Source organism: Megascapheus bottae, chromosome 17 (assembly GCF_031878675.1).
Source record: "Megascapheus bottae isolate mThoBot1 chromosome 17, mThoBot2.hap1, whole genome shotgun sequence".
NCBI classification, from domain to species: domain Eukaryota; kingdom Metazoa; phylum Chordata; class Mammalia; order Rodentia; family Geomyidae; genus Megascapheus; species Megascapheus bottae.
Window position 1 is genome coordinate 36102367 of NC_143525.1, and position 26428 is coordinate 36128794.

Genomic DNA, 26428 nt, shown 5'->3' on the forward strand with positions numbered 1-26428 from the left:
TGTCCTTAATTGACTCCCACCCTGTTTGCCCTGACATCAGGCAAGCCATCAAAGATACTGCAGACTGCCTTACTCCTGTTGAACAATCCACCTAAGCCTGATTGTACACATTGCATTGTGGACCCACCTGAAAAGGCCCCCTCCCCACACACACCTCCCTAGACCTTTGCCTTTCTGCTCAGAACCCATAAAAACCCAGCTCCTGTCCCACCTCTGCAGTCTCCAAGCCCACAGGCAGACTGTGCCCCTCCTCACCTATGGGAGATGGAAGCTGGCCTGTGTCCTTCCTTTCTCTTCCATTTTCCTAATACACAAGGCTAGTGCTCCACCAATTGCTCCACAACTCCACTTCCAGCTTTTTCTGTGATTAATTGGAGGTAAGAGTCTCACAGACTTTCCTGCCTGGGCTGGCTTTTCTCTTTTGATCCTCACATATCAGCCTCCTGAGTAGCTGAAACTATCAGCTGGAAACTCAATTGTTTCTGGGAAAACCCAGGAAATTGCCCATAATAGAACCCAGGCCACCTACTTGCAAAATCTGCTCTCTACCCCACCTCTCTTGACCGTAACTAGGGCAGTTAATGTTATACTCAGGGGCCTTTCTCAGCTTTGACCAGCCCGTAGGGAGGGGAGAGCCAGGCTGGGGTCTGGGAGGACTCAGCCTTGAGATTGTGGAGCAGACGCACAGACAAAACAAGGGGTGGAGATGCCCTGCAGGCAGGGGTGGAGCAAAGCAGGTGATATCCTAGGGATTTTCACCTAGGTTCCAAGTGAGCTTAAACCTCGCCTGAGCCTGTCACCATGGACCGTTCTGTGGTGCTCATCACTGGCTGCTCCTCAGGCATCGGCCTGCACTTGGCTGTCCGTCTGGCCTCGGACCCTTCTAGGAGCTTCAAAGGTATGTGGGGTGTGGGGTGTGGGGTGGAGAGCTGTGGCTTAGTGGTAGAGAGCTTGCTTAGCATGCACGAAGCCCTGATCCTTCAGTATCCCATAAACAGAAGAAGCCGAAAATGGCGCTTTGGCTCAAGTGGTAGAGTGCTAACCTCGAGCAAAAGAAGCTCAGGGACAGTGCCCAGGCCCCGAGTTCAAGCCCCAGGACTGGGGGGGAAAAAGAAAGGCCTATGTGAGGAGCAATCACGGAGAAAATCTAAGCGCTCCCAGAGGGAAGCAGGATGCTCAGATCGCTATGCTCTGTGCACCGGCAGTGTATGCCACGCTGAGAGACCTGCAGGCGCAAGGCCCCCTCCGGGAGGCTGCCCGGCTCAAGGGGTGCCCTCCCGACTCTCTGGAGATACTGGAATTGGACGTGCGGGACTCGGATTCCGTAGCCCAGGCTCGGGCGCGGGTGACCGAGGGCCGCGTGGATGTACTGGGTGAGCTCACGGAAGTGCCGTTTGCGGGAGCCTTTCCTGCCCAGTGGAGCCCGGGGAAGAGGTGGGGGCGTCTGCAGGCGGCTGCTGAGACTTGCGGGGTGGGGTCGGGGTCCCCCTCCCCACAGTGTGTAACGCGGGCCGGGGCCTGCTCGGGCCGCTGGAGGCACACGAGCTGGACGCCGTGGGCTCCGTGCTGGACGTGAACGTGGTCGGCACCGTGCGCATGCTGCAAGCCTTCCTGCCGGACATGAAGCGGCGGCGCAGAGGACGGGTGCTGGTGACCGCGAGCATGGGCGGCATGATCGGTGCGTGGGGGCGTGGCCGTGACGTCAGGGCGCGGGCGGGGCCAGAAGGGCTAGGCAGCTCCCGGGCCGGCGCGGGGTGGGCGGAGCTTGGCGGTGGGCGGGGCGCTTGGGGGCGGGGCGCTCGAGGGCGGGGCTTCCTCAACCTCGGGTCCTCTTCTAGGGCTGCCCTTTCATGCTGTGTACTGCGCCAGCAAGTTCGCTCTGGAAGGTTTATGCGAGAGTCTGGCGGTTCTGCTGCTGCCCTTCGGGGTCCAGTGAGTCTCACACACCTCCCCCGGAACCCTCTGACTCCTGACCCTGGAATCCCAAGCGTTCCTCCTGTCCTTCCTCTCCCAGCTCACAGGCTGCAAGCCAGGCACTGTGCACTTTGGGACTTGGTTCGGGCGGCGTGGGTTTTGTTTTTGTTTTCTTTTTGTGGTTGTTCTCAACAGGCTAGGACTGTTTATTGAGGTACAGCAGTGAGGGGCAACAAACCTCCCCATGGGAATGGAGGTGTGTGCAAGGAGGTGGAGCCAGAATGGGTAAAGAGATAGAGGTTACTTAAGTAAGTATACTATACTTATAGTAGAAGGAGGGGTGACTGTAGAGTGGGTAGAATATTTCCTTATCCAAGGTCTCAGGCCTTTTCAATGTTTAAACAGCACTACATCTGCCTTGCCTAGATAGTTTACCTTCGCAGGATCCAGTTCTGTCTTCCAACTTCTTTGATCCTTTCCTGGCCTCACAGCTCCGTCTCCGAGCCTTACAGGCTAGGTCCTCAGTAGAATGTTTACCCCTAGGCTCAGGTTGGATTTTCCTGTGTCTAAACACATCCATGCATAGGGTAATAGGGTGGGAGTCAATTCTTCAAATAATGCGTATGAATTTCAGTTGCTCTACATGCACACCAACCCTTGATCTTGACAAATTCTTAACCTTTTAACATCTTTCAATCTCAAGGGTATCAAAGAGGATTCTCTGTATACTAAAAAAAATGTATTCCTCTTTTTATAAACTGCCCATTTTTCTCTTTTGTCATTTTTAGTGTTGTTCATCTGTTATGTTTTTTGTTTGTTTTTCCATTGATCTGTAAGTCTGAGGTATGTTTTTGTTTGTTTTGAGGGTCGGTCTTGGGGCTTGAGCTCTGGCTCTGTTCAGCTCCATGCTAGCCGGTTTTCCAGTGGTGCATTGGAGATGAGTTTTACGGACTTTCGTGCACGGTCTGGCTTTGAACCTTGATCCTCAGATCTCAGCCTCCCGAGTAGTTAGGATGCCAGCCGTGAGCCAGGGCGCCCGGTCGGGCGTGGGTTTTGTGATGCATCTCCTCGGCCCAGAGAGGCTGGGTGACCGGCCTGGGCTACACAGCTCCATGTCACCCAGCCAGGCTGCGATTCTGACGCCTGGGCCTCCCTCAAAGCATTGGAAACACTTTGCTTCTCTTAACCGTCCGGTCCTCTCCCTTGGCTGCACCGCTGCGCCGGGGGAGGGGAGGGGACCCGGGATGGGGCCACCACCCACTTGTCCTGTCACCCTCAGTGTAAGCCTCATCGAGTGCGGCCCGGTACACACGGCTTTCTATGAGAAGCTGGAGGGCGGCGCCGGGGGAGCCCTGGACCGCGCGGACGCCCAGACCCGCCACCTCTTCTCGGTCTTCCAGCGCCACTTGCAGCACATCTTCCAGGAAGAGGCGCAGGATCCGGAGGAGGTGACGGAGGTGGGTGGCGGGTGTCAGGGGGCGCCGGGCGGGGCGCGGGGCGCCGGAGGCGGGGTGACCACGGCGCCCTCCCCCGTCCCGTCCCAGGTGTTCCTCACCGCGCTGCGCGCCCCGCAGCCCTCCCTGCGCTACTTCACCACCGAGCGCTTCCTGCCCCTGGCCCGGCTGCGCCTGGAGGATCCCAGCGGCTGCAGCTACGTGGCCGCCATGCACCACACCATCTTTGCTGACAAGCAGGTGGAGGGTTCTGAGGCCCCAGCCGGGCCCCTCGGGGAGCTCGGCTCTTCTGCTGCCCCTAAATAAAGGCTTTGCCAACCGTTGCCTGGTGAATCAAGCTTTTCCTTGGGGAGGGAGGTAATTTCCAGGGGAATGAGGCTGGGGTGACCTCTGCACTGTGTGGCCATTAAATGACAGGGCGGATCATATCCCCCCACGTACCCATCTATCCCCCCATTTATACCTACAGGTGCCCCGGGGAGGGGTTGACTCCGGGTCAAGCCTCAAAGCCATGCAGGGCCTGGGTTAAAACTGCTCTGGAGGCACAGTGATTGCACCAGTAGAGATTAGGGCAGAAAGGGAGCCTCCCTTAGTTTTTGGCCCTTAACCAAAAACTGGCCCTTAGCCCTTTGATCCTGGTGAGTTATGAAGCCTCCTCAGGCAAAAGAACACCTTTTGGTTTTGTTTGTTTGATTGGTTCTTGGGGCTTGAACTCTGAGGCCGGGCACTGTCCCTGAGCTCTTTTGTTCAAGGTTAACACTTTACCACTTTGTCACAGCACCACTTCCAGTTTTCTGGTGGTTAATTGGAGATAAGAGTCTCAGCGACTTGGGCCGGGAGTTTGGCCTAGTGGTTAAAGTGCTTGCCTAGCATGCATGAAGACCCGGGTTCGATTCCTCGGTACCACATACATAGAAAAAAGCCAGAAGTGGTGCTGAGGCTCAAGTGGTAGAGCTCTAGCCTTGAGAAAGTCCAAGGACAGTGCTCAGGCCCTGAGCTCAAGCCCAGGACTGGCAAAAAAAAAAAGAGTCTCAGCGACTTTCTTGCCCGAGCTGGCTTTGAACCACTGTAGGAAACTTTGGAACTGAGCTATGAAAGCAGGAAAGGATTAAGAGGTTGGAATGCACCTTGTCAGTACTCAGAAGGCTGAGAACTGGGAAGGTCAAAACAGGCAAGGCAGGACAAAAATTACCACTAACTGCATATTTAAAATGTTTTCAAATGACCTGAAAAGGCAATGGTACTAAACATACATAGAAAAAAGCTGAAAGTGGTGCTGAGGCTCAAGCAGTAGAGCTCTAGCCTTGAGAAAGTTCAAGGACAGTGCTCAGATCCTGAACTCAAGCCCAGGACTGGCAAAATAACAATAACTATCTTCAAAATGCCAAAAAAAAAAGTTACCCTTAACTGGACCCAATGATGTATAAGTCCCAGCTGATTGAACTCTATGATGCTTGAGAAAATAGGAATAAGATGAATGCTTGTGTTATAGTTACTGCTTCTTGCTTCCTAACTACAGGGAGTAAGTTATTACTATGTACATAAACTATGTCTTATGTTAATGACTGTAACCACAAGAGTGACACTTTGTGTTCTGTACATACCTATAGTAACCTTCCCTGACTGAATTAAATAAACTTGCTTATGGGAGAAGCCAATGAGTGTCGGACCCCTGGCACCCTACTTTTCTTTTCTTTTCTTTTTTTTTTTTGCTAGTCCTGGGCTTGAGCTCAGGACCTGAGCACTGTCCTTGGACTTTCTCAAGGCTAGAGCTCTACCACTTGAGCCTCAGCACCATTTCCGGCCTTTTTTTTTTTTTATGTATGTGGTACCGAGGAATCAAACCCGGGTCTTCGTGCATGCTAGGCAAGCACTCTACCACTAGGCCAAACTCCTGGCCCCGGCACCCTACTTTTCTATCCTCTGTCTCCTTTCTCATTTCTTTGGCTCTAGTATCCTGTTACTCTCTGATTGTGGTTAGCAACAAACTGTGATCCTCTGATCTCAGTCTCCAGAGTAGCTAGGATTACAGGAGTGAGCCACCAGTGCTCAGCCCTATATCAGTTATTTTTGTTGGTCATGGGGCTTGAACTCGACCTGGGCACTGTCCCTGAGCTCTTCAGCTCAAGGATACTGCCCTACTCTTGAGCCAACTCCCACTTCCCATGTTCTAGAGGTTGATTGGAGATAAGAGTCTCGGGTCTTTTTGTGCCTGGGCTGGCTTTGAACCTCGATCTTCAGATCTCAGCCTCCTGAATAGCTAGGATTACAGGGATGAACCACGGAGCCCCGCCTGTGTCACTTCTTATCTGTACACTGAGTATGGCCTCCTAGCATGGCTGGCTCACTCCCAATAAAGCCTGAATGTCTTCACCAGCCAGGTTAGAATTACTATGGATTATTCCCCTGTATAGCTTACATGTAAAGAAGAAACAAGGCCTGTAAATGTGTAGAGAAGAATCCAAGGTTGGGTACTGGTGGCTCACATCTGTAACCCTAGCTATTGAGAAGAATCTTTAGTTGAAGACCCGCCTGAGCAACATAGCAAGATCCTGATCAAAAAGGCAGCAGTAGCAAAAGCAGGAGAAAAAAAAGTGTGGGGGGGAAATGAATACAAAACAATATTCAGATTCTGATGTGTCCTTGTTCAGAAAACATTTTGGAGCCAGGTACTAGTTTATAACATCTGTAATCCAGCCACTCAAGAAGCTGAGATCTGAGGATCAGTTTAAAGCTGGCTCAAACACATACATCTAAGTGTGTGTGTGTGTGTGTGTGTGTGTGTGTGTGTGTGTGTGTGTGTATGTGTGTGTATGTGGTTTGAGTCTTGACCTTGACCTGAGCACTGTTCTTGAGCTTCTTCTACTCAAGGCTAGAATTCTACCACGTGAGCCACAGCTCCACTTCTGTTTCTTTTTTCCTTCTTCGTTTGTTTGTTTTTGGAGAGTTTTTTTTTTTAAATAAATCTCTTGGACTTTCTTGCCTGAGTTGGATTTCAAACCATGATCTCGGATCTCAGCTTCCTGAGTACCTAGTGCATGGTGGCTCACACCTGTAATCCTAGTTACTCAGGAGGCTGAGACCTCAGGATTGAGGTTCAAAGCCAGCCCAGGCACTAAAATCTGTGAGACTTTTATCTCTAATTAACCACTAGAAAACCAGAAGCGATGGTGTGGCTCTAGGGGTAGGGTAGTAGTCTTAAGCTGAAGAACGCAGGGACAGTGCCCAGACCCAGAGTTTAAGCCCCACAACTGACCAAAAAAGGAAAAAGAAAAGAAAGAACAGAAAAAAAAAAAAAGCTAAATGAGAGTATGAGGCCCCAAGGTCAAGCCCCAGTGTCCCCACAAGAGAAACCCCAAACACAACAGATAAAACCTTAGACTGGGGTATAGTTCAGTGGTAGAGCACTTGCTGTATTGTTTGTGGGTTTCAGGGCCAGGAGTGTGGCCTAGTGGTAAAGTGCTTGCCTAGCATGCATGAAGTCTCGGGTTCGATTCCTTGGTACCACATACATAGAAAAAAGCTGGAAGTGGTGCTGAGGCTCAAGTGGTAGAGCTCTAGCCTTGAGAAAGTCCAAGGACAGTGCTTAGGCCCTGAGCTCAAGCACAAGACTGGCAAAAAAAAAATGTTTCACAGCTTTTTTAAATTTTTTTTAATTTTATTAACCACCCTCCTCCTACGGCACAGGAAGGTCAGGACTTTTTGTTACTGTCTAATTACTGGTCTAGAAAAACTTGCATGTGGTCTAGTGGTTGAGTGCTTGCTTAGCATACATGAAGACCCAGGTTCGATTCCTCAGTACCACTTACGTAGCTGGAAGTGGTGCTATGGCTCAGGTGGTAGAGTTCTAGTCTTGAGAAAGCCCAAGGACAGTGCTCAGGCCCTGAGTTCCATCTCCACGAATGGCAAAAATAAACAAACAAAAAAGTCTTGCATGTGGGAAGAAATGAATGCTTTGGAACATACTAACAGTCTTTGCTTTCTGCTTCTTCAAATCAAGCCCTTAATTTGCAACTTAAGGAAGAGGATGGTGTAGGGGCCGGGAGTTTGGCCTAATGATAGGGTGCTTGCCTAGCATGCACGATGCTCTGAGTTCGATTCCTTGGTACCACAGACACTGAAAGATGCCGGAAATGATGCTGTGGCTCAAGTGGTAGAGCACTAGCCTTGAGGGAAGCCCAAAGACAATGCTCAGGTCCTGAGTTCAAGCCCCAGGACTGGCAAAAAAAAAAAAAAAAAAAGGAAGAGTGTTGTCATTCTAGCCAAGAGGCTGAGATATGAGGATGAATCACAGTTCATAGCCAGCCCAGGCAAACAAAGTCTAGAATCTTATCTCTAAATAACCAGCAAAAAGTTAAAGTAGGGCTGGGAATTTGTAGCTCAGTGGTAGAGTGCTTGTCTGCGTGCATGAAACTCTGGGTTTGATTCCTCTGTGCCACATAAAATGAAAAAGCCAGATACGGCACTATGGCTTAAGTGGTAGAGTGCTAGCCTTGAGTATAAGAAGCTCAGGGGGCCGTGGTAGAGTGCTTGCCTAGTATGCATGAAGACCAGAGCTTGATTCCTTGGTACCACATAGATAGAAAAAACCGGAAGTGGTGCTGTGGATCAAGTGGTAGAACGCTAGCCTTGAGAAAACCCAAGGACAGTGCTCAGCCCTGAGTCCAAGTCCCAGAACGAGCAACACCAACCCTCAACCCTACACATCTGCTTTGGAAATCATCTGACTTTGGAGTCAGTGATCAAAGAGTCGTAAAGCCATATACACTGGGTTGGTGGTGTCTGTGCCAGAACTGGCTTTTTCCACTGAAGGCTAACATCCCACCACTTGACTCATATCTCTGCTTTAACTTTTTTTTTTTTTGGCCAGTCCCCTGGGTCTTGAATTCAGGGTCTGGGTGCTTTCTGTGGTACTGAGGAATCAAACTCAGGGCTTTGTGCATGCCAGGCAAGCACTCTTACCACTAGGCCACGCTCCCAGCCACAAATAGCCTTCTTAAGCCATAGTAAATCCTTCCCACTAAATCTCCAACTTTAATCTTTCCTTTTTCTCCTGGCAGAGACATAAGAAGCTCTAATGAGACAGGTTGGATAAATGGGGATACAGGGAAATGATATTTGAAGCAAACATTAAATGGGCTAGACTCAAAATTGAAAGCCAAGCCTGGTGCTAGTGGCTTAGGTCTACAATCCTTGCTACTCAAGAGGCTGAAATCTGAGGATCAAGAAGCCAGCCTAGGCAGACAAATCTTTGAGACTCTCATCCCCAATTAACCAGCAAAAAGCCAGATGTGGAGCTGGGGCTCATATGGCAGAGTGCTGGCCTGGAGAGTGAGAGGATGGCACCAAAACAAAACACAAATCCAGACTAAACCCTTCAAAGCGGGAAATGAGCTGCTTTTGCTCAAGGTTAGTGCTCTATCACTTAAGCTACAGCTCCACTTCCTTCCTGTGTTTTGATGGCTAATCAAAGATAAAAATCTCACCTTCCTGTCCAGGCTGTCTTTTTTCTTTTTTGGCCAGTCCTGGGGGACTTGGAACTCAAGGCTCGGGTGCTGTCTGAGTCTGTGTTCAAGGCTAGCACGCTACCACCTAAGCCCACAGCGCCACTTCTGGCCTTTCCTGGAACGGAGGGATTGAATGCAGGGCTTCAGCCACCTTTCCAGCCTGCCGAGTAGCCAGGATAAACAGGCTTGCTCCACTGGCACTGGGCTTCTCTTTTTCGTTTCTCCTCGCCTACCCTGTTCTCCTGGAATATTGCCTTGAGACTCCGTCTCTGAGATACCCTGAAATGTCTTTTCCCGAGTGGGCCTGAAGGACCTGGGGTTCTGTGTGTTCACTGGGGGCGGGGGCAGCCCGGCTCTGTCCTCTGTGACACTACCGAGCCCACTCGCACGTCTCCACGTCCGCTGCCCGTCTGTCATCCCAGCTACTCGGGAGGCCGAGGTCTGACGATCGCGGTTCAAAGCCAGCCCGGGGACTACAGTCTCCCGCACAAGACCGAAGGTAAAAGCGCTACTGGAGCACCGACGCTCGGGGACAGCGCTCGGGCCTTGACTGCAAGGCCCACGACAGACAGAAAAAAGCCACAAGGACTTCCATGAGCCCCGGCCCATTCGGGGGCTGGGGCGGGGCTGCTGCGTTACCGCTCCACAACCCCGGCGTGGGAGGGCTCGGGGTGGGGCGAGGTGCAATAACCCCCTCCTCTCTCCAGGCCGTCCGTCCTTCCACCCCGGAGGGCCCGTCTCGGAGGGCTGGTGTCCCCCGCCGGCGTCCACGCCCTCCCGCCCCCGCCGTCAGCCCCGGCTGCGAGGCGTCTCGCGAGAGTTCCTCTCCGAGCGCAGGTGGAGTGGTTTGGCCTCTCCGGCTTGCCGTCGCGGTCGCGTAGCTCCGGGCGAGGTAGTGCTTCCGGGCCGCACCTTGGGCGTCTCGGCGGCGGGGAAAGCGGAACCAAAGCCCCGAGGCTGCAGTGAGTCCGGGAACCCGGCTGGGCCCTGGAGCGCCCCTTTGATCCCCTCTCTCAGCTCCTTCCAGACCCCGGGGGCCCGGGATTCCCAGACCCCGCCCCCCCAGCCTGTGACACCCCGGGATTCCCGTCCAGTTCCCCGTCCCTCCGCCGGGACCCCTCGTCCTGGGTGTCAGGCCTCATGCAGGCCCCCGTCAGGCCTGCACGGTCACTCCCTTGTCTCCCTGCCCGTGCGCAGGCCTCGTCACCATGGCTGTGTTCAGATCGGGCCTCCTGGTGCTGACGACGCCTCTGACCTCCCTGGCTCCCCGTCTGGCTCCCATCCTGACCTCAGCGGCCCGCCTGGTGAACCACACGCTGTACGTCCACCTGCAGCCGGGCATGAACCTGGCGGGGCCGGCCCAGCCCCAGCCCAAGCCCGTGCAGATGACCTTTGAAGTTCTGGATTTCATTGCGCACTTCTATGCTGGCGCCAGCCTACACAGGCACCTGGACGTGAGAATCCTGGTCTCCAATATCCTCCCCAAGAACCTCTGTATACGGTCCACTTCGGTGCAGAATCTGGCCCACCCGCCGGAAGTGGTGCTGACAGATTTCCAGACCCTGGACGGAAGCCAGTACAACCCCGTTAAGCAGCAGCTCGAGCGTTATGCCACCAGTTGTTACAGCTGCTGCCCACACCTAACTTCCGTGCTGCTGTGCCCTGACTATGGCACTCAGGAACCGCCTGTGGAGTCTTTGAATGTCCCCTTACACGCTGCCATCAGACCGGTTTCTCCCATTCCCAGGGCTCCAAAGCAGCCCGTGCGTGGCTACCGCCGTGGGGCTGTGGGTGGCACGTTTGACCGTCTGCACAATGCCCACAAGGTGTTGCTCAGCGTGGCATGTGCCCTGGCCCAGGAGATGCTTGTGGTAGGAGTGGCAGACCAAGATTTGTTGAAGAGTGAGTGCATGGGACCCTGGATTAGGGCAGTCAAAGACTTTCCTTAGATTCTTTTACTATCTCCCAAGTGCCAAGATCAAGCAAAGGTGGGGCCCTTCTGACTTCCTGCTCTTTCCACCTATTTCAGTGCCTCAGTGCTAAGGAAGTTTTGTTGAGTAAATTTAGTCCCCCCCACCTACACTGAGCTCATTTAGAAACCCCTAAATGTGGAACCAAGAATCGGTGCTTTACTGTTCTCCAGGTAACCAACTAAAGTGTGACACACTGGGAATAAATGGCACAAATGCCACAGACAGTGCTCAAGGAGGGTGTGGTTTTGGAATGCTCCATCTAACTGATGCCCCCTGGCACTGCTAGTTATCAAGTAATTTCTTGGTAGCACAAGACTTGTTTGCCCATCTCCTCTTTAATCCTCTCCTCCCTCATGACAGACTCCTACTTTGACCTTTTCCTCCTGTTATTCCCCCTCTGGAGATACACAATACTTAGGGATACACTCCCCCAAAGTGGCCCAAACTTCCTCCCTAGTAAAAAGACCTGTTTTTCTGGGCTTCCCCAGGCAAGTTGCTCCCTGAGCTGCTTCAACCTTATGCACAACGCGTGGAACGTCTGACTGAGTTCCTGGTGGACATCAAGCCCTCCTTGGCCTTTGACATCATCCCCTTGCTGGATCCCTATGGGCCAGCTGGCTCTGACCCCTTCCTGGAGTTTCTGGTGATCAGCGAGGAGACCTATCGTGGGGGCATGGCTGTCAACCGCTTCCGCCTTGAGAATGTAACCCTTGAGGGAAACTGCCAGAGGGAATGGATGGGAAGGGGGAAAGCCACAGTGGGGGGCTGTTGGAAGTAGCTGCACCCTGGGAGAGAGAAGGGAGGGCTCAGAGTCTGGTTCCCAATTTGCCCACTGAGTTGGAAATGACACCTGGAGTAGGTAGGAAAGGATGAGGGATGTGTTAGAGACCACATCTGTCCTTCATCCTCTTTTCACTGCTCTTTCCCTCAGCAACTGGAGGAGCTTGCCTTATATCAGATCCAGCTACTGAAGGAGCAGAACCACAAGGAAAACGAAGAGGATAAAATCAGCTCCTCCACCTTCCGCTATCGAATCCTGGGCAATTTGCTTCAGCCTCCACATGTAAGCCTTTCCATCCTTCTGTCCCTCCTTACTCCTTGGGTGTGCTAGAAATGCTAGAGAGTAGAAACTAAGGGGTTCATCCACAAGCATGAGCTTGAGGGACTCAATAACTGTGGGGTTCCCATTCATCTATCCCCAGAAGAGACCAGAGCTTCCCTTAGGTCTCTACGTGCTCGGGCTGACTGGCATCAGTGGCTCTGGGAAGAGCTCAGTAGCTCAGCGGCTGAAGGGTCTGGGGGCATTTATCATCGACAGTGACCAGCTGGGCCATCGGGCCTATGCTCCAGGTGGCCCTGCCTATCAGCCTGTGGTGGAGGCCTTTGGAACCGGTAATAACTGGTGGGTTGGAGGTGGCTTGAGGTGAGGAGATTGCTGGGCCTCTTTGCTTAGTCCTTCTCTGTTATCCAGATATTCTCCACCAAGATGGGATCATCAACAGGAAAATCCTGGGCAGCCGGGTATTTGGGAACAAGGTAAACGCACACCTCTCCAAGGGCTCCCCAGTCACCCGCTAAGTTTATACTTTGGGATCCGGTGACCCTTCCCCTCTCGCCTCCTGGGCTGGCTCCATGTCGGAGGGAAGATAACCTCTGCCTCCTCCCTCCCCAGAAACAGATGAAAATACTCACAGACATCGTGTGGCCAGTTATCGAAAAGCTGGCTCGAAAGGAGATGAATGTGGCTGTGGCTGAGGGTGAGTAGGAGGGGTGGCGGGTGCAGCCACAGGAGACACTTAAGGGCTGGAATGTAGCTCAGTGGCAAAGTGCTTGCCGAACTCGGGGCCTGAGCACTGTCCTTGGGCTTTCCTCAAGGCTAGAACTCTACCACTGGAGCCAAAGCACTTCTGGCTTTTCTGTATATGTGATACCAAGGCATCAAACCTGGGTCTTCGTGCATGCTAGGCAGGCACTCTACCACTGAGCCAAACTCGTGGCCCCCAGTTTTATTTTTTTTTTGTTTGTTTTTTTTAAGGAGATACTTAAGTAGATTCTCTCCCTGAGAGATATCCTTTCCCAGGCCAGAACATCCACGTTCCTGGGGGGACCATTTTGTGCACTTCTTTGCTTTTTAGGCAGCACTAGGGTTTGAAGTTACAGCCTGTCCTTGCTAAGCAAGCACTTGACGTATTTCCCCGGCCCTTGTGGGCTTTTTGCCTGGTGATAGGTGTGAGAGTGCTGCTGGCACTGACTGGGGTCTCCCTGCAGGAAAGAATGTGTGTGTGATTGATGCTGCCGTACTGCTTGAAGCCGGCTGGCAGAACATGGTACATGAGGTGTGGACCGTTGTCATCCCTGAGACTGAGGTATCTGGACCCTACCCTACCCCATCCCTACTGCAGATTACGTCCTGCTCTGATCCAGTGGGCTGAGCTGGGTCCTATGCCCTGCCCAGGCTGTACGACGTATTGTGGAGAGGGATGGCCTGAGTGAAGCTGCTGCTCAAAGTCGGCTGCAGAACCAGATGAGTGGGCAGCAACTAGTGGAAAAGAGCCACGTGGTGCTAAGCACCTTGTGGGAGCCTCATATCACCCAGCGCCAGGTTGGTGTCCAGGGAAAGGCTGGGTTGTAGAGAGGGATTGTCCAATGGTTGGCCGTCTGACCCTATCCTGTTTTCCCTTCAAACATTTGGTATTGTTCCAAGGTGGAAAAAGCCTGGAATCTCCTGCAGAAGCGCATTGCCAAGACTCAGGCGCAGGCCTGACAAGAACTTCTCTTTGGGACCAATCTGGAGCCTGAAGCTGGTAGATCCAGTGGTGAGAGGAATAAGCACTCTGATGCGCACACTATCTCAGGCTGAGAAGGGCTTTGGGCTAAGCTATGCAGGATGTAGCTGGGCCTGGTGAACACAATATGCCCCTTTAACATGCTGGCACTTGACCAACGGTAAAGACGTGGATCATGGGGGAGCCTGTCTGGGGTCCCATCCCCATTCATGCCTACAGGGTGTTTGATGCTCATCACTAACTACAAGTCAGAACAAACATGGGAGCTTGTAACAGTATTAAAGGTGAATGTTTCCATGCACTACTTGTTTGGTGTCCGCTTCCTGCTCCTATGCCACTAGGAATCTGTGATCTTTCTGCCACAAGTACAGAGCTCAGACCTAAGCCAGAAGCCATGAGTGCTGTGTTTAAGTGCATGGCCTATGAAGCTAACCAGGCTGAAGATGGCCTTGGCTCTGCCTACCGTGACTACCTGTGTGCTTTTGAATAAGTTAGACTTTATGAACACTTCAGTTTCTTTACCTATAAATCTGAAAAACTTAACTGGCTTTCTGACACGAATTGTTTAATGTCACAAGTGCTCTTCTAGAGAGTGACTGGGGGCGGGGGGGGGGGGGGGGGAGGGGAGGGCGGTGTTGGGAAATCAATGCCAGGGATGATGGCACTGTCTTCAGAGAGTTTGTGGCTTGGTGGGGGTCAGATGTGATATGGAAAATCTCGGCCCAGCTGCTGGCATACTGACTAGGAATAATAGGGGGCCTGGTGAGCTGTGCTCGTGCACACATAATCTGCAATAATATTCACACAAGCGTTTCTCTGTGTGCGGTGCATGGAATTCAGGCTCTTGCATGTGCTCTGCTTGGGTTCTACCACTGAGCTGTACACTCCCAGACCTGAAGACAAGCCATCGGAAAGGATCCCATTTCACAGAAGGTGCCGCCGCCGCTCGCCGCCATTCTAGAGACGACGGGGGTGGGGAAGGGCCGGGACCAGCGGGGAGCAGACCTTTGACGTCGCCGCTGTCAGCGTTAGCACCGAGGCCGGCGGAGACACCTCCTGGCGGCGTAGAGTCCCAGCTGCGCATGCGCAGCCCTCGGCCCCGCCCCTTCGCCAGCGTGGATTGGTGGGCTTGGGTCACGTGGACGCGCCGCCTCGCTTCCTCGCCGCAGGGGACCCGCCTGTCGGCTTGTTTCCGGTTCGGTAAGTCCAAGATGACCGAGCCCGGCACTTCTCCGGAGGACCCCTGGGTCAAGGCAAGCCCCGGCGAGGGGAGGGCGCGTGGGGCCGGTGCACGTGGGGGCTCAGGACTATAAGGGGCTTCCCTTCTCTCCCTAAAGTCTCTCCCGACCCCGGGGCTGCAGGGAAGGGAGCTCCCATCCCGCGTGTGCCAAGGTGGAGACACCGACGAGGCGTGCATGCCGGTGCGAGGGAACGAGCGGGCTGGCTAGGTGGGGGTGGGGCGGCGCTCCTAGGACCTCCCTAAGCTTGGCTTTCAGGGGAACCACTCCGCTATCCCTGCACCCCGGGGATGCGCTTATGTGCGCGTGCGCCCTGCACTAGAGGCAAAGGCCTGATGGGCCTCCCTTGCTTGGTGCCGCAGGTGGAGTATGCCTACAGCGACAACAGTCTGGACCCTGGTGAGTGCCTTCCCCCACGGTCTTCAGATCGGCAATAGCACCTCCTTTTCCACTCCATAGATTCTTGTAGCCTTGCCAGCCACACCTGAGCACAGTCCACTGTCCCCGACCCAAGGTCCTGTCCCGAGAAGGGAGGGAGGAGCTAGAGGATGGGCAGGAAGCAACCCAGGGTGACACTTGGTTGTCTGCTCTGTAGACAGAAAGTGATGGGAATAGTGACAGGTGGTCACTGTCTCTCATCGTGCCTAGATGCCCCTTTGTGAGCCAAAGTGTGTAAGTGCAAGTCTGGGGAGCCATTGTAGACCCTGGGGACAAGAGAAAGCAGCATGGTGTGGGAGGAAAGTGGGAGGCCTAGAATGGCTGGCTTTGGAGCTGAAGGGAGAGGTCAGCGTTTGAGGAGGCCATTGTGCTCACGGGTGTCTTAGGACCTGGCAGGGTTCCCCACCTCTTAGTGATTGGGGCCTCTCTTTTTCCAGGGCTTTTTGTAGAAAGCACCCACAAAGGGAGTGTAGTGTCCAGAGCTAATAGCATCGGTTCCACCAGTGCCTCTTCTGTCCCCAACACAGGTAGGCAGCAAAATACGCCCTCCTACCTGGGAGGATCCAGCTATGCACCATCTTAGTATCTTGTCTAGACAGGGATGCTCCAGCTATCTACCTAGGGATGCTACAGAGTCTCATTGACTTCTGCCTCATCCTGGATATTAGAATGTCCTGTCCATATGCCATCTCCTTGCACCAGGTTCTTCTTTTTAGTTAGGGAAGGTGAGCTAGCTGAGCCTGCAAAGTAACCTCTTTTTGTCCCCCAACTCTTGAGAATAGATGACGAGGACAGTGATTACCATCAGGAGTCCTACAAGGAGTCCTACAAAGACCGCCGGCGGCTAGCACACACCCAGGCTGAGCAGAAGAGGAGGGATGCCATCAAGGTGACTGGAGGCCTAAGCTTCAGACAACAAGCCCTCCTCTCGAGGGCTGAGTTTGGCCTAGTGGTAGAGTGCTTGCCTAGCATGCGCAAAGACATGGGTTCGATTCCTTGGTACCACATACATAGAAAAAGCCAGAATTGGTGCTATGGCTCAAGTGGAAGATCACCATCCTTGAGAAAGCCCAGGGACAGTACTCAGGCCCTGAGTTCAAGCCCCAGGTCTGGTCAGAAAAAACAAAACAAAACAAGCACCCTATCTAGGTCCCTCCAAAGATCCCCAAAAGCCTGGGGGCAAATTAAGCTGGTCCCTGGGAACAAGACTCAGCCTTCTACTCTCGAGTTTGTGTACTTGGAAGTAGAGAAAAAGCTTTGTGTCACCTTGTCTTCATCCCTCAGGGTAAAGAAACTCATTTCCCATGTTTCCACAGAGAGGCTATGATGACCTTCAGACTATCGTCCCTACCTGCCAGCAGCAGGACTTCTCTATTGGCTCCCAAAAGCTGAGCAAAGCTATCGTTCTACAGAAGAGTATGGCCAGGGGATGTGGGGAGAGGGGGATCAGGGCCTGCAGGGGTGGCTGTAATGGGAAATGTGGGTATCGAGGGACAAGCAACAAAATTAGCCTTGTCCTACTTGAGATATCCTCTGTACCTATCCCACTTATCTCTACCCCAGCCATTGACTACATCCAGTTTTTGCACAAAGAGAAGAAAAAGCAGGAGGAGGAAGTGTCCACACTACGCAAAGATGTCACAGCCCTAAAGATAATGAAAGTGTAAGAGGGGGTGTTGAACGGGAATTAGAGCTTCTGATGAGACTCAAGTACATACCTTCCCCTATTCCAAGGCCACATGTGTTCATTATCCCCATTTTCTGAGCTAGCCACTGAGAAGCAGGCTTCTCTGTTCCCAAGGGCCCCTTACACATAGCACTCAGGAAAGAAGTGCCTAGCAGAGCAATGCTGGGAAGGCTCTAACGAGTCACTATTTCAGACTGAGCGGTATCTGATGTTGAATACATCCCCCAAACTCTGGGAATCCCCTTCGTGTGGAGGGGGGATACAGGGTTACCCCGCCTTTTTTTTTTTCCTGAGTTAGTTGAACCGCTACAGCGTCTGAAAGTTTGCATGCTTTCAGGAACTATGAGCAGATTGTGAAGGCACATCAGGACAACGTCCACGAGGGGGAGGACCAGATCTCTGACCAGGTCAAGTTCAACGTGTTTCAAGGCATCATGGACTCCCTATTCGAGTCCTTCAATGCCTCCATCTCTGTGGCCAGCTTCCAGGAGCTGTCAGCCTGTGTCTTCAGCTGGATCGAGGAGCACTGTAAACCTCAGGTAAGGACAGCACTGCTCACAGTGTCTAGTCTTGCTATTCTCAGGTAGTGGTCAAAGCTGTTTGTTCAGAAAAGCAAAGTAGCTGCTGTTAAATTTCTCTAGTCTATGTAAAACTTTCAGCTTTTTGTTCCCTCCTTGGTTTTTGAAGGCCTCATCTGGCAAGTGTGCTGTGACTACACGGGGTGAGGCCCAGTGCTCAGTTTGAGTGTGGGTTATTGCTGCCTCATTAGCCACTCTTGCTCTCCAGTATGGAAATCTCAGTCACCATCAGTAATTACTTTAGGTTTTTGGAAACATGTAGATCCTAGAACCCCACTGTTTGCCTGTTTTAGTATCTGGGGTAACATGGGGATCAAGTTTGGGCAGTATTGGGCTGGGAGTTTGCCTAGTGGTAGAGTGCTTGCCTAGCAAGCACCAAGACCTGGGTTTGATTCCTTGGTACTATATCCATAGAAAAAGCCAGAAGTGTGAGGACCAAGACATGAGAAAGGATATCAATGTATGTGAATTAATGCACCTTCTATCTGGCCAATATAATGTAACCCTTCTATTAATTACAATAAAAATATATGAAAAAAAAAGCCGGAAGTGGTGCTGTGCCTCGAGTGGTAGGCCTTGAGAAAACCCAAGGACAGTGCTCAGGCCCTGAGCTCAAGCCCAGGACTGGCAAAAGAAAAAAAAAAAAAATTGGGGCAGTATTTATGTGGAAGAAAAGGAAATAGTCTCACAGTTGTGAAGGGTAACGGGTATTATCTTTTTTTTTTGGTGCTGGTCCTGGGGCTTGAACTCAGGGCCTGGACTGTCCCTGAGCTGTTTTGCTCAAGGCTAGCACTCTACTACTTGAGCCACAACGCAACTTCTGGATTTTTTGGTGGTTAACTGGCTATGAGTCTCACAGACTGATTTCGAACTGCACTGCTCAGATCTCGTTCTCCTGAGAAGCTGTAAAGGATTACAACTGTGAGCCAGTAACAGCGGTCTTGTTCTCAGGTTCTATTATTTACTTTTAATGGAGAGATGTGCTAATGGTACTGCACTTGCTTTATGCTTTGGAGCCCCACTGCTTTTATTCAGGCTTGAAATTTTTTTTTTCTTTTTGGCCAGTCCTGGGGATTGAACTCAGGGCCTGGGCACTGTCCTTGGACACTTTTTGCTCAAGGCTAGTACTCTGCCACTTGGGCCACAGTGCTACTTCTGGCTTTTTCTATGTATGTGGTACCCAGGAATCAAATCCAGGGCTTCGTGCATGCTAGGTGAGCACTCTATCACTATGCTACGCATACAGCCCTAGACTTGAAGTTTTTTTTTTTTTTTTTTTTTTTTTGGTGGGTCATGGGGGCTTGAACTCTAGGCCCAAGTGCTGTTCCTGAGCTCTTCAGCTCAAGGCTACTGCCCTACCCTGCCAAGCCCCACTTCAAGGCTACTGCCCTACCCGGCCAAGCCCCACTTCCCATTTTTCTAGAGGTTAGTTGGAGGTAAGAGTCTCAAGTCCTTTTGTGCCTGGGCTGGCTTTGAACCTTGATCCTCAGATCTCAGTCTCTTGAGATTACAGCTAGGATTACAGGCTTGAGCCACTGCATCCAGCATTGAAGGTTTTTTTTTTGAACTTTTTTTTTTGGCCAGTCCTGGGGCTTGAACTCAGGGCCTGACCACTGTCCTTGGACACTTTTTACTCAAGGCTAATACTCTGCTACTTGAGCCATAGCACCACTTCCGGCTTTTTCTGTGTATGTGGTCCTGGGGAATTGAACCCAGGACTTCATGCATGCTAGGCAAGCACTCTACCACTAGGACTAGGCTATGCTTCTGGCCCCTAGGCTTGAACTTTTAATTGAGTTATGCGTTCAGTCATGGGGCTTGAGCTTAGGGACTGGGTATTTTCCTGGAGCTCTTTTTGCTCAACTAGCACTCTACCACCTTGAGCCACAGCTCCACTTCTGGGTTTTCTGGTGGTTAATTAGAATTGAGTCTCATAGACTTTCCTGCCTGGGCTGGCTCTGAACCATGATCCTCCCGAGATTACAGGCATGAGCTACCAGCACCCAGCTTAATACTCATATGAAAAGAGCCATGGGTGTCTAGTTAGACAAAAGCTGCTCTGAATGGTCACCTGAGCATTGTCTTTCCTTGCTGCCCCCACCAGACCCTACGAGAGATCGTGATTGGGGTCCTGCATCAGTTGAAAAACCAACTTTACTGACAGCTCCTGGAAGCTTGCAGAGCAGCCAACAAGAGGCCTTTGAGTCTACTGTCAGGCCAGGGGACTGCCCAGCCTCCGATGGGACTGCAACACCTTACACCAGTTGGCTGGTTTCTACTTGGTGTTTGGTTTTCCTAGCTCTACTTTATCTTTAGTGGGGCTGGCGTGTTTGTTTTGTGAAAGTTCCTGATTAATTTATTATATTGACCATAAAGTCAAATCTACCCAGTCTTCCCTCTCCTGATAGAATTCCTTAGGACAGGAATTTGTTCTGAGTACCTTAGAGAGTTCCTGGCCTTTCAGCCCTCAGATTTCTGCTCATGATCCACATGTATTTGGAAGCTGTTTGCCGCTGTTTTGGTGCCTTGGGCAATATTTGGCTCAAGTTTGGACATATTGGCAGTAGTTGAGTGGCAGAGGAGGAGGGAAAAGAAACAGTTCCACTGCCACGAGGGTGAAAGGCCACCTAGTACCCATACTAGGATTGCCTGGTCAGTCCTGATGTGACCTTAGGTTACAGCACTTTGGTCCTCTCTGCTGTGGGCACGGGGAGGAACAGCCTCCCTGTGTATCTAGCATTTTTGTTCCTTCAGGCAATGGCACTGCATGGCAAAGGCAGATATGATACAGCACTACATATTTGAAATTTTATTTTTTAAAAAATACTAACAATGCAGTTTTGCCACATTTACAATTTTGGAAAATTAAACAGACAAGCCTCAAAGTCACCACCTCAGCTTTTCTGCCCAGCATGTCTGGGTCTCTACCATCTGCCAGTGTTGCCTATACTTCTTCCAGAACTTGGGGCGGGCAGAAGGGTGCAGAAGATACTCGGATCTTCTGAGGTTAGTCCTGGGGGATGCTTTGGGCTCCTCAAATACGGATATTTGGTAGCAGCTTTACCTTTGTTTCCCAAACTCCCTGCTGCCTTCCTCACGTTTGATATCTGGGAGGTTTGAATACCAGAGGAAATATTTTTATATGAAATTCTGTAACAATAAATATTACCAAATGCTTTCCTGTAGCAAGTTACAAATCCTTGTGTTAAGCCCACGCCATTGCAATGTGGACAGCAAAATGGGCTGGCCATCTCTGCTTGGCTGCCTGCCAGCCCTGAGGCCCTCCACTCATACTCCGCCTTCCTCTGTCTGCACTGCTGTGCTCAGGTGAACAGCAGGAACAGCAGAAAAAACAACAAAAGGGCCAGACTGGGGATCTCTGTGTTCCAATCCCTAGTTCCCTCAGGGATCTGGGAGCTTGACGTTACAATCTTCATCTGTCTCTATCCCAACTTCCTCCTGTGTGACAGGGAAAGAAGTAAATGAGACACCCTTGGGCAAAGGTCCCCTGGGGGAGCAGAGGGGAGTGCAACTCACAAAGAACTGCTTCTTGCTCTTGGAGTAGCCTTCAAGGATTGCATCACACATCTCTGTGGCCTGTAAGAAACAAAGTCACCCCTTTTCAGATGGGCAGGACTGGGCCTGCCTGTTGGATCATGATAGAGGGGCAGCAGTTTCTCCAAGGCTGCCATTTCCTCAAGTGCGTCCAGTGCTACCCTGGAGTTCCCGCTCACCATCCTCTTCCGCTTCCTCCATTCCTTGCAGTATTGCTGCCTTTCTCTGTATACCTAGGGGGGAGAAAGAAACAGTTCTCTGAGTCATGCAGCCCGCAGGAGCCAGCTGTGTGTGTGTGTGAGCCAGCTGTGTGTGTGTGTGTGTGTGTGTGTGTGTGTGTGTGTGTGTACACGTTCATGTTCATTCCAGACCTGCACAGCAGCCTCCAGTCTTCCTGCTTTACCTTCTCCTTCTCTTCTGGAGTGACATGGTTGGTCGCTGCCTTGATGTTCTTCAGTCTCTCTGTGTAGCCAGCACACTCCTTCTTTAACTCCTGAATCTCTTTCTGCATCTCTGGAGTGGTCAGGCTGTTAGTTAGCTCCTTCAGCTCTGAAATCACATTCTTTAGGGTCACTTGTTATCCCTGAGGTGGGAAATAGACTTTTATCTTGCTCTGGGATCTATCCAGATAATAGTGCCCCCACTTGCCCCTCTGGAAATGCTCAAGAAAATAAGACTTACAGAATAATCGGTTTATCCTATTTTTCTTTCTTACTGATCTACAAGCAGTGGAAGGGCAATAGGCTGAACAGGGTGATGTGTAACTTGTTAAATAAGCAGGAATAAATCCATACACAAAGCCATTTACTAATAGCATTTCTTTTAATGTAGTGCCTCAGGCAGCCCAAAGCACTCTGAGCTGCAATAAGACCTATAGTCAATGAGCCATTCCCTTAGTAATTCTGGAATTCTAGACCAAACCCAATGCCATGGACACTCTGGAGGGGCTCGCCAGTTTCCTACCAGTTTCCATGTGCCGGCAGCTCTGCTGCAAGCTCTGCACCTTAGCAGTGAGGGCCACAATTTTGGCATCCAACCCATGGAGATCGGCATCATTCACATCATCAAACTGGTCCTGCCAGAAATGAAGGGAAATACAAGAGTGCGAGACAAAGATGTCCATCAAGAAAAACAGAATGCTGTGTGTGTGTGTGTGTGTGTGTGTGTGTGTGTGCTGGTACTAGGCTTTGAACCTGGTGCTTAGGTGCTGTCCCTGAGCTTTTTTTTTTTTTTTTGGCGGGTCATGGGGCTTGAACTCGCCTTAGGTGCTGGCCCTGAGCTCTTCAGCTCAAGGCTACCATCCTACCCTGGAGCCACGCCCCACTTCCCTTTTCTAGAGGTTAATTGGAGATAAGAGTCTCAGGTCCCTTTTGTGCCTGGGCTAGCTTTGAACCTTGATCCTCAGATCTCAGCCTCCCGAGTAGCTAGTATTACAGGTGTGAGGCACCGCACTGGCTTCCCTGAACTTTTTTACTCAAGGTTAGTGCTCTACCTCTTGAGCCAGCTCCACTTCTGGCTTTTTAGTGGTTCATTAGAGGTAAGAGCCTTATGAGTAGCTAGGATTACAGGCATGAGCCACCAGCAACCCTGCACAAAGTGCTACTTTTTAGAAACTTTTTTTTTTTTGGTTGGTCATGGGGCTTGAACTCTGGGCTTGGGTGCTGTCCCTGAGCTCTTCAGCTCAAGGTTACTGCCCTACCCCTACAGCCAGTCTTACTTCCCATTTTCTAGAGATAAGAGTCTCAAGTTGTTTTCTTTTTAATTTTATTGTCGAGACGATGTATAGAGGGTTGCAGTTACATTCATCAGATAGTGGGTTCATTACTTCTTGCACATTGATACCCCTTTTCATGTTTTTGTCCCTGTTTCTCTCTCCCATCCCCCTCCCTTCCTTTCCCTATTTTCACGTTCTTTAGTAGTGCCCAGACTGGCTTTGAAGCACTATCCTCAGATCTCAGCCCCTTGAGTAGCTAGGATTACAGGTGTGAGTTATCACACTCAGATATTTTGTTTGAGACAGTGTTTATGTTGCCTGGGGTACACTTGAACTCATGATTTTCTGCGCTGGGAGTAGAGGCAGGTGTCCCCACAGCTGGCTGAAAAAGTACTTTGGAGAAATCATTCAGTTGAATTCTAGTCCCCAGAAGGAAGGAAAGTTGAAACCTAAAGCCTGTCCTCAAGAGTATCCAGATTGGCAAGATACCGACTAGGGAAATTAGTCATAAAATCTCTTATGAGCTGAGGGAGTAAAATAACATTTTCCTTAAGGTGGGGAATCTAGATCATGGAATAGGCAATCAGAAGAAGGGCAACAGGAAGAAACTGCCAGGTGAAGAGATCCAGGTAACTACAAAGGTGAGGGACTTCGGGGAAAGCCTAAAGATTAGCGTTTGTGAGAGGACCACTGGGGATCCCTGAGCATCGTCACGTCAGTTGGGGATGGAGGAGCAGGTTAGGAAGGATGGCAGAACCAGCATGGGCAATTTGGGCTGTTCTTTTAGACACGGTAGACTCTTAAAACCGAACCAGAAACTAAACTCAACTAAATGGATTTGTTAATAAAATTTTAGTTATGCCCATTATTTACAATAATTGCTATAGACTTTTGCTCTGCCATACAGAGTTGAGCAGTGACAAAGACTTAGGTCCCACAATCTAAACATACTGAAAAAAAGTTGGATAATCCTTCTTTTAGGGAGATTTTTCAATAGTAGTGTACAAATGAAATAGTTTTAGAAAAATTAGCCTTGGAGAAGGTTTGGTTCATCTAAACAAACAAAACATTTAATATCTCCTAAGCTCTACATGCTGGGGGGGGGGTGGTAACAGGGTGCTAAGTAAATCAAAAGGAGAGATAGGGCCTAAAGGAAAAAAAATTTACGTTTTTGTTTTGTTTTTTGACCAGGAGTCCTAGGGATTGAACTCAGGGCCTGGGCACTGTCTCTGAGCTTTTGCTCAAGGCTAGCATACTACCACTTGAGCCATAGCACCACTTCTGGCCTTTTCTGTTTATGTGGTACTGAAGAACTGAACCCAGGGCAAACACTCTACCATACCACTAAGCCACATACACAGCCTATGGAACTTTAGACAACCCACCTCAATAAAGCTAAGGGCTTGACCAAGGCAGTTAGAGCACCAAGGGAAGGCTTTGGGGGAACTTGATATGTGAATGAAATCATAAAGGATGAGTAAGAGCTGATCAGTCTAAAGGTGCCAGCAATTTAGGTAGGAAGAAAATGAATGTAAAGCACATCAGAATTGTCTAGTATTAATGGGTAGAGAAACAAGGGCAGGTAACACTGGCTAGGCCATATTTCTAGCTGCCTTTTTACCATTTTGGTGGAGTACTGGGGACCATGGAACAGTTTTAAGTAGGGAGGGTACATGACCAGATTTGTATTTACATAGATCATTCTGGCTGGAAAGCTGAAGACAGACATTCAAGTGAATGAGATCTGCTAAGAGGACACTGCAATACTAATAGAGCAATGACAGAACAGTGCTGGCAGATGAAATGAGTGGATTCAAGAAGGGAAAAGTTTGGGGGTGGGAGCGTGGCCTAATGGTAGTGTGATCACCTAGCATGCACAAAGCCCTGGGTTCAATTCCCTGGAACCACATACACAGAAAAAGCCAGAAGTGATGCTCTGGCTCAAGTGGCAGAGCACTTGCCTTAAGCAAAGTGTCCAAGGACAGTGCCCAGGCCCTGAGTTGAAGCCCGAGGACAAAAAATAAAAATAATAATAAAAAAATAATGGGTGGGATGGCACACACCTCACCATTTGGGAAGCTGAGCACAAGAGGATCTAGTGTTCAGCCTGGATGACAGTGAGACCATATGTCACAAGTGTCACAAACATAAAGAGTTGGGCCCTGGTGGCTCATGCCTGTAATCCTACCTACTCAGGAAGCTGAAGATTGTGGTTTAAAGCCAGCTTTGGCAAGCATTTATTCTCCAATTAACTACCAAAAAGATAGAAATGGAGGGGCCGGGAGTTTGGCCTAGTGGTTAAAGTGCTTGCCTAGCGTGCACGAAGACCCGGGTTCGATTCCTTGGTACCACATACATAGACAAAAAAGCTGGAAATGGTGCTGAGGCTCAAGTGGTAGAGTGCTAGCCTTGAGAAAGTCCAAGGACAGGGCTCGGGCCCTGAGCTCAAGCCCAGGACTGGCAAAAAAAAAAAGAAAAAAAAAATTAAAAAAAAAAAAAAGATAGAAATGGAGGTGTGGCTCGAGCGATACAGTGCTAGTCTAGAGCAACAAATGGTCAGGGACAGTGTCCAGGCTTAAATCCCAGGACTGTAAAACAGAAAATAAAACCCATAAAACAAACAAAAAAATCAGCTATATTTGAGGCCCGTCCAGACCTGAGAAAGTTATTTCCAATATTCTGGTTTGGGTGGAGAATGAATCCATTAATCATGAGAAATGCTAGTTTTTTGGTGGGTAGGCGAGACAGTCTACTTTGACAGTATTAGTTCTGATATTTATGTCTGAAAGACCTCCATATGACAGTCTTGCTGAGCAGTCTAAAGTTGGTGCATGGGCTTAGGGAGGGAGGTGAAGGAAATTCCTTTGGCAGAGAATAGGGTCAGGCTGTCCAAGCAAAAATGGTTCTTGGTGGAAACAATTTAGGGTCTTCTGTCCTCCACTGTAACCCGAAATCAGTTTGAGTTCTAGGGAGGAAATATACATCTTGATTTAAAGATGTTTCTGAGGCCCTTTCAGTGGCATAGAACAGATTGTCACAGCTGATTCAATGTGGCGCTCACGTGGCTGTTCATCTGCACAGGTTTTTCTTACCTGATCGGCAAAATAGATCTTCTGCTTGCCGTATGATTTCTCTTTGATCTTGCCTTGTTGGGCCAGCTGCTCCAAGGCCTTCACCACCACCTGTCAAGAGGGGAGGACGGGGCAGTCAGGAGTCTTTGGGTGATTCCCGGCAGGGACAGGGAAAGCCGCGAACGCTCGGGAGAGCAGAAGCCGGGCCTGGCCACAGGGTCCTCACCGTCTTGCCCAGTCCGTGTTCCTTCTGCAGGTTGCCGAACATGTCCTGAGCGCTGTAGGGCCGGTTCTGCTCCTGCAGATACCTCAAAAGGATCCCAGGGGCTGAGGAGGAGACGAGGCAGAGTCACTCAACCACCCCCTCGCCCGCTCCCCTCAGGGTCTCGCCAGCGCCGCCGTTACCTCCGGCCGCCGCTTCAGCACGGCCTTTACTCATCTTCGCTCTCGCGGTCAAATTCAGACAACCGGATGTGGCGGTTGCTCTAGGCGACGACTCCTTCCGGCGACGGC

General features: G+C 50.7%; 4 protein-coding genes across 9 annotated transcripts; 3 read left to right on the forward strand and 1 right to left on the reverse strand.

Annotated features, from left to right (window-relative positions):
- Positions 1-654: 654 nt before the first annotated feature.
- Positions 655-3681, forward strand: Hsd17b1 (hydroxysteroid 17-beta dehydrogenase 1). Of its 2 annotated transcripts, none has more exons than XM_090351728.1 (6): positions 655-898; positions 1206-1373; positions 1499-1678; positions 1839-1932; positions 3194-3371; positions 3459-3681. In XM_090351728.1, the coding sequence occupies exons 1-6, from the start codon at positions 802-804 to the stop codon at positions 3672-3674; spliced, it is 933 nt and encodes a 310-aa protein (XP_090207854.1). In that variant the 5' UTR covers positions 655-801; the 3' UTR covers positions 3675-3681. The 2 variants fall into 2 exon arrangements, with proteins under 2 accessions (XP_090207854.1, XP_090207855.1); XM_090351729.1 differs by having other exon boundaries at positions 3194-3362.
- A 6076-nt stretch (positions 3682-9757) lies between these two features.
- Coasy (Coenzyme A synthase) lies at positions 9758-13935 on the forward strand. Its single transcript, XM_090350913.1, has 10 exons — positions 9758-9837; positions 10073-10777; positions 11337-11551; positions 11780-11911; positions 12051-12240; positions 12320-12384; positions 12521-12605; positions 13117-13214; positions 13304-13450; positions 13553-13935. The coding sequence occupies exons 2-10, from the start codon at positions 10084-10086 to the stop codon at positions 13610-13612; spliced, it is 1686 nt and encodes a 561-aa protein (XP_090207039.1). The 5' UTR covers positions 9758-9837; positions 10073-10083; the 3' UTR covers positions 13613-13935.
- An 858-nt stretch (positions 13936-14793) lies between these two features.
- Mlx (MAX dimerization protein MLX) lies at positions 14794-20760 on the forward strand. Of its 3 annotated transcripts, none has more exons than XM_090350916.1 (8): positions 14794-14887; positions 15235-15271; positions 15748-15837; positions 16093-16199; positions 16627-16726; positions 16874-16973; positions 17335-17536; positions 19680-20760. In XM_090350916.1, the coding sequence occupies exons 1-8, from the start codon at positions 14846-14848 to the stop codon at positions 19734-19736; spliced, it is 735 nt and encodes a 244-aa protein (XP_090207042.1). In that variant the 5' UTR covers positions 14794-14845; the 3' UTR covers positions 19737-20760. The 3 variants fall into 3 exon arrangements, with proteins under 3 accessions (XP_090207042.1, XP_090207043.1, XP_090207044.1); XM_090350918.1 differs by lacking the exon at positions 14794-14887 and adding an exon at positions 15035-15055; XM_090350917.1 differs by lacking the exon at positions 15748-15837.
- Positions 20370-26428, reverse strand: Psmc3ip (PSMC3 interacting protein). Of its 3 annotated transcripts, none has more exons than XM_090350920.1 (8): positions 26321-26428; positions 26142-26242; positions 25937-26026; positions 22094-22205; positions 21534-21643; positions 21310-21363; positions 21113-21172; positions 20370-21034 (listed from the first exon to the last, which is right to left on the reverse strand). In XM_090350920.1, exons 1-8 carry the CDS (start codon positions 26352-26354, stop codon positions 20978-20980), a joined length of 618 nt encoding a protein of 205 aa, XP_090207046.1. In that variant the 5' UTR covers positions 26355-26428; the 3' UTR covers positions 20370-20977. The 3 variants fall into 3 exon arrangements, with proteins under 3 accessions (XP_090207046.1, XP_090207047.1, XP_090207045.1); XM_090350921.1 differs by having other exon boundaries at positions 21130-21172; positions 21534-21679; XM_090350919.1 differs by having other exon boundaries at positions 21534-21679.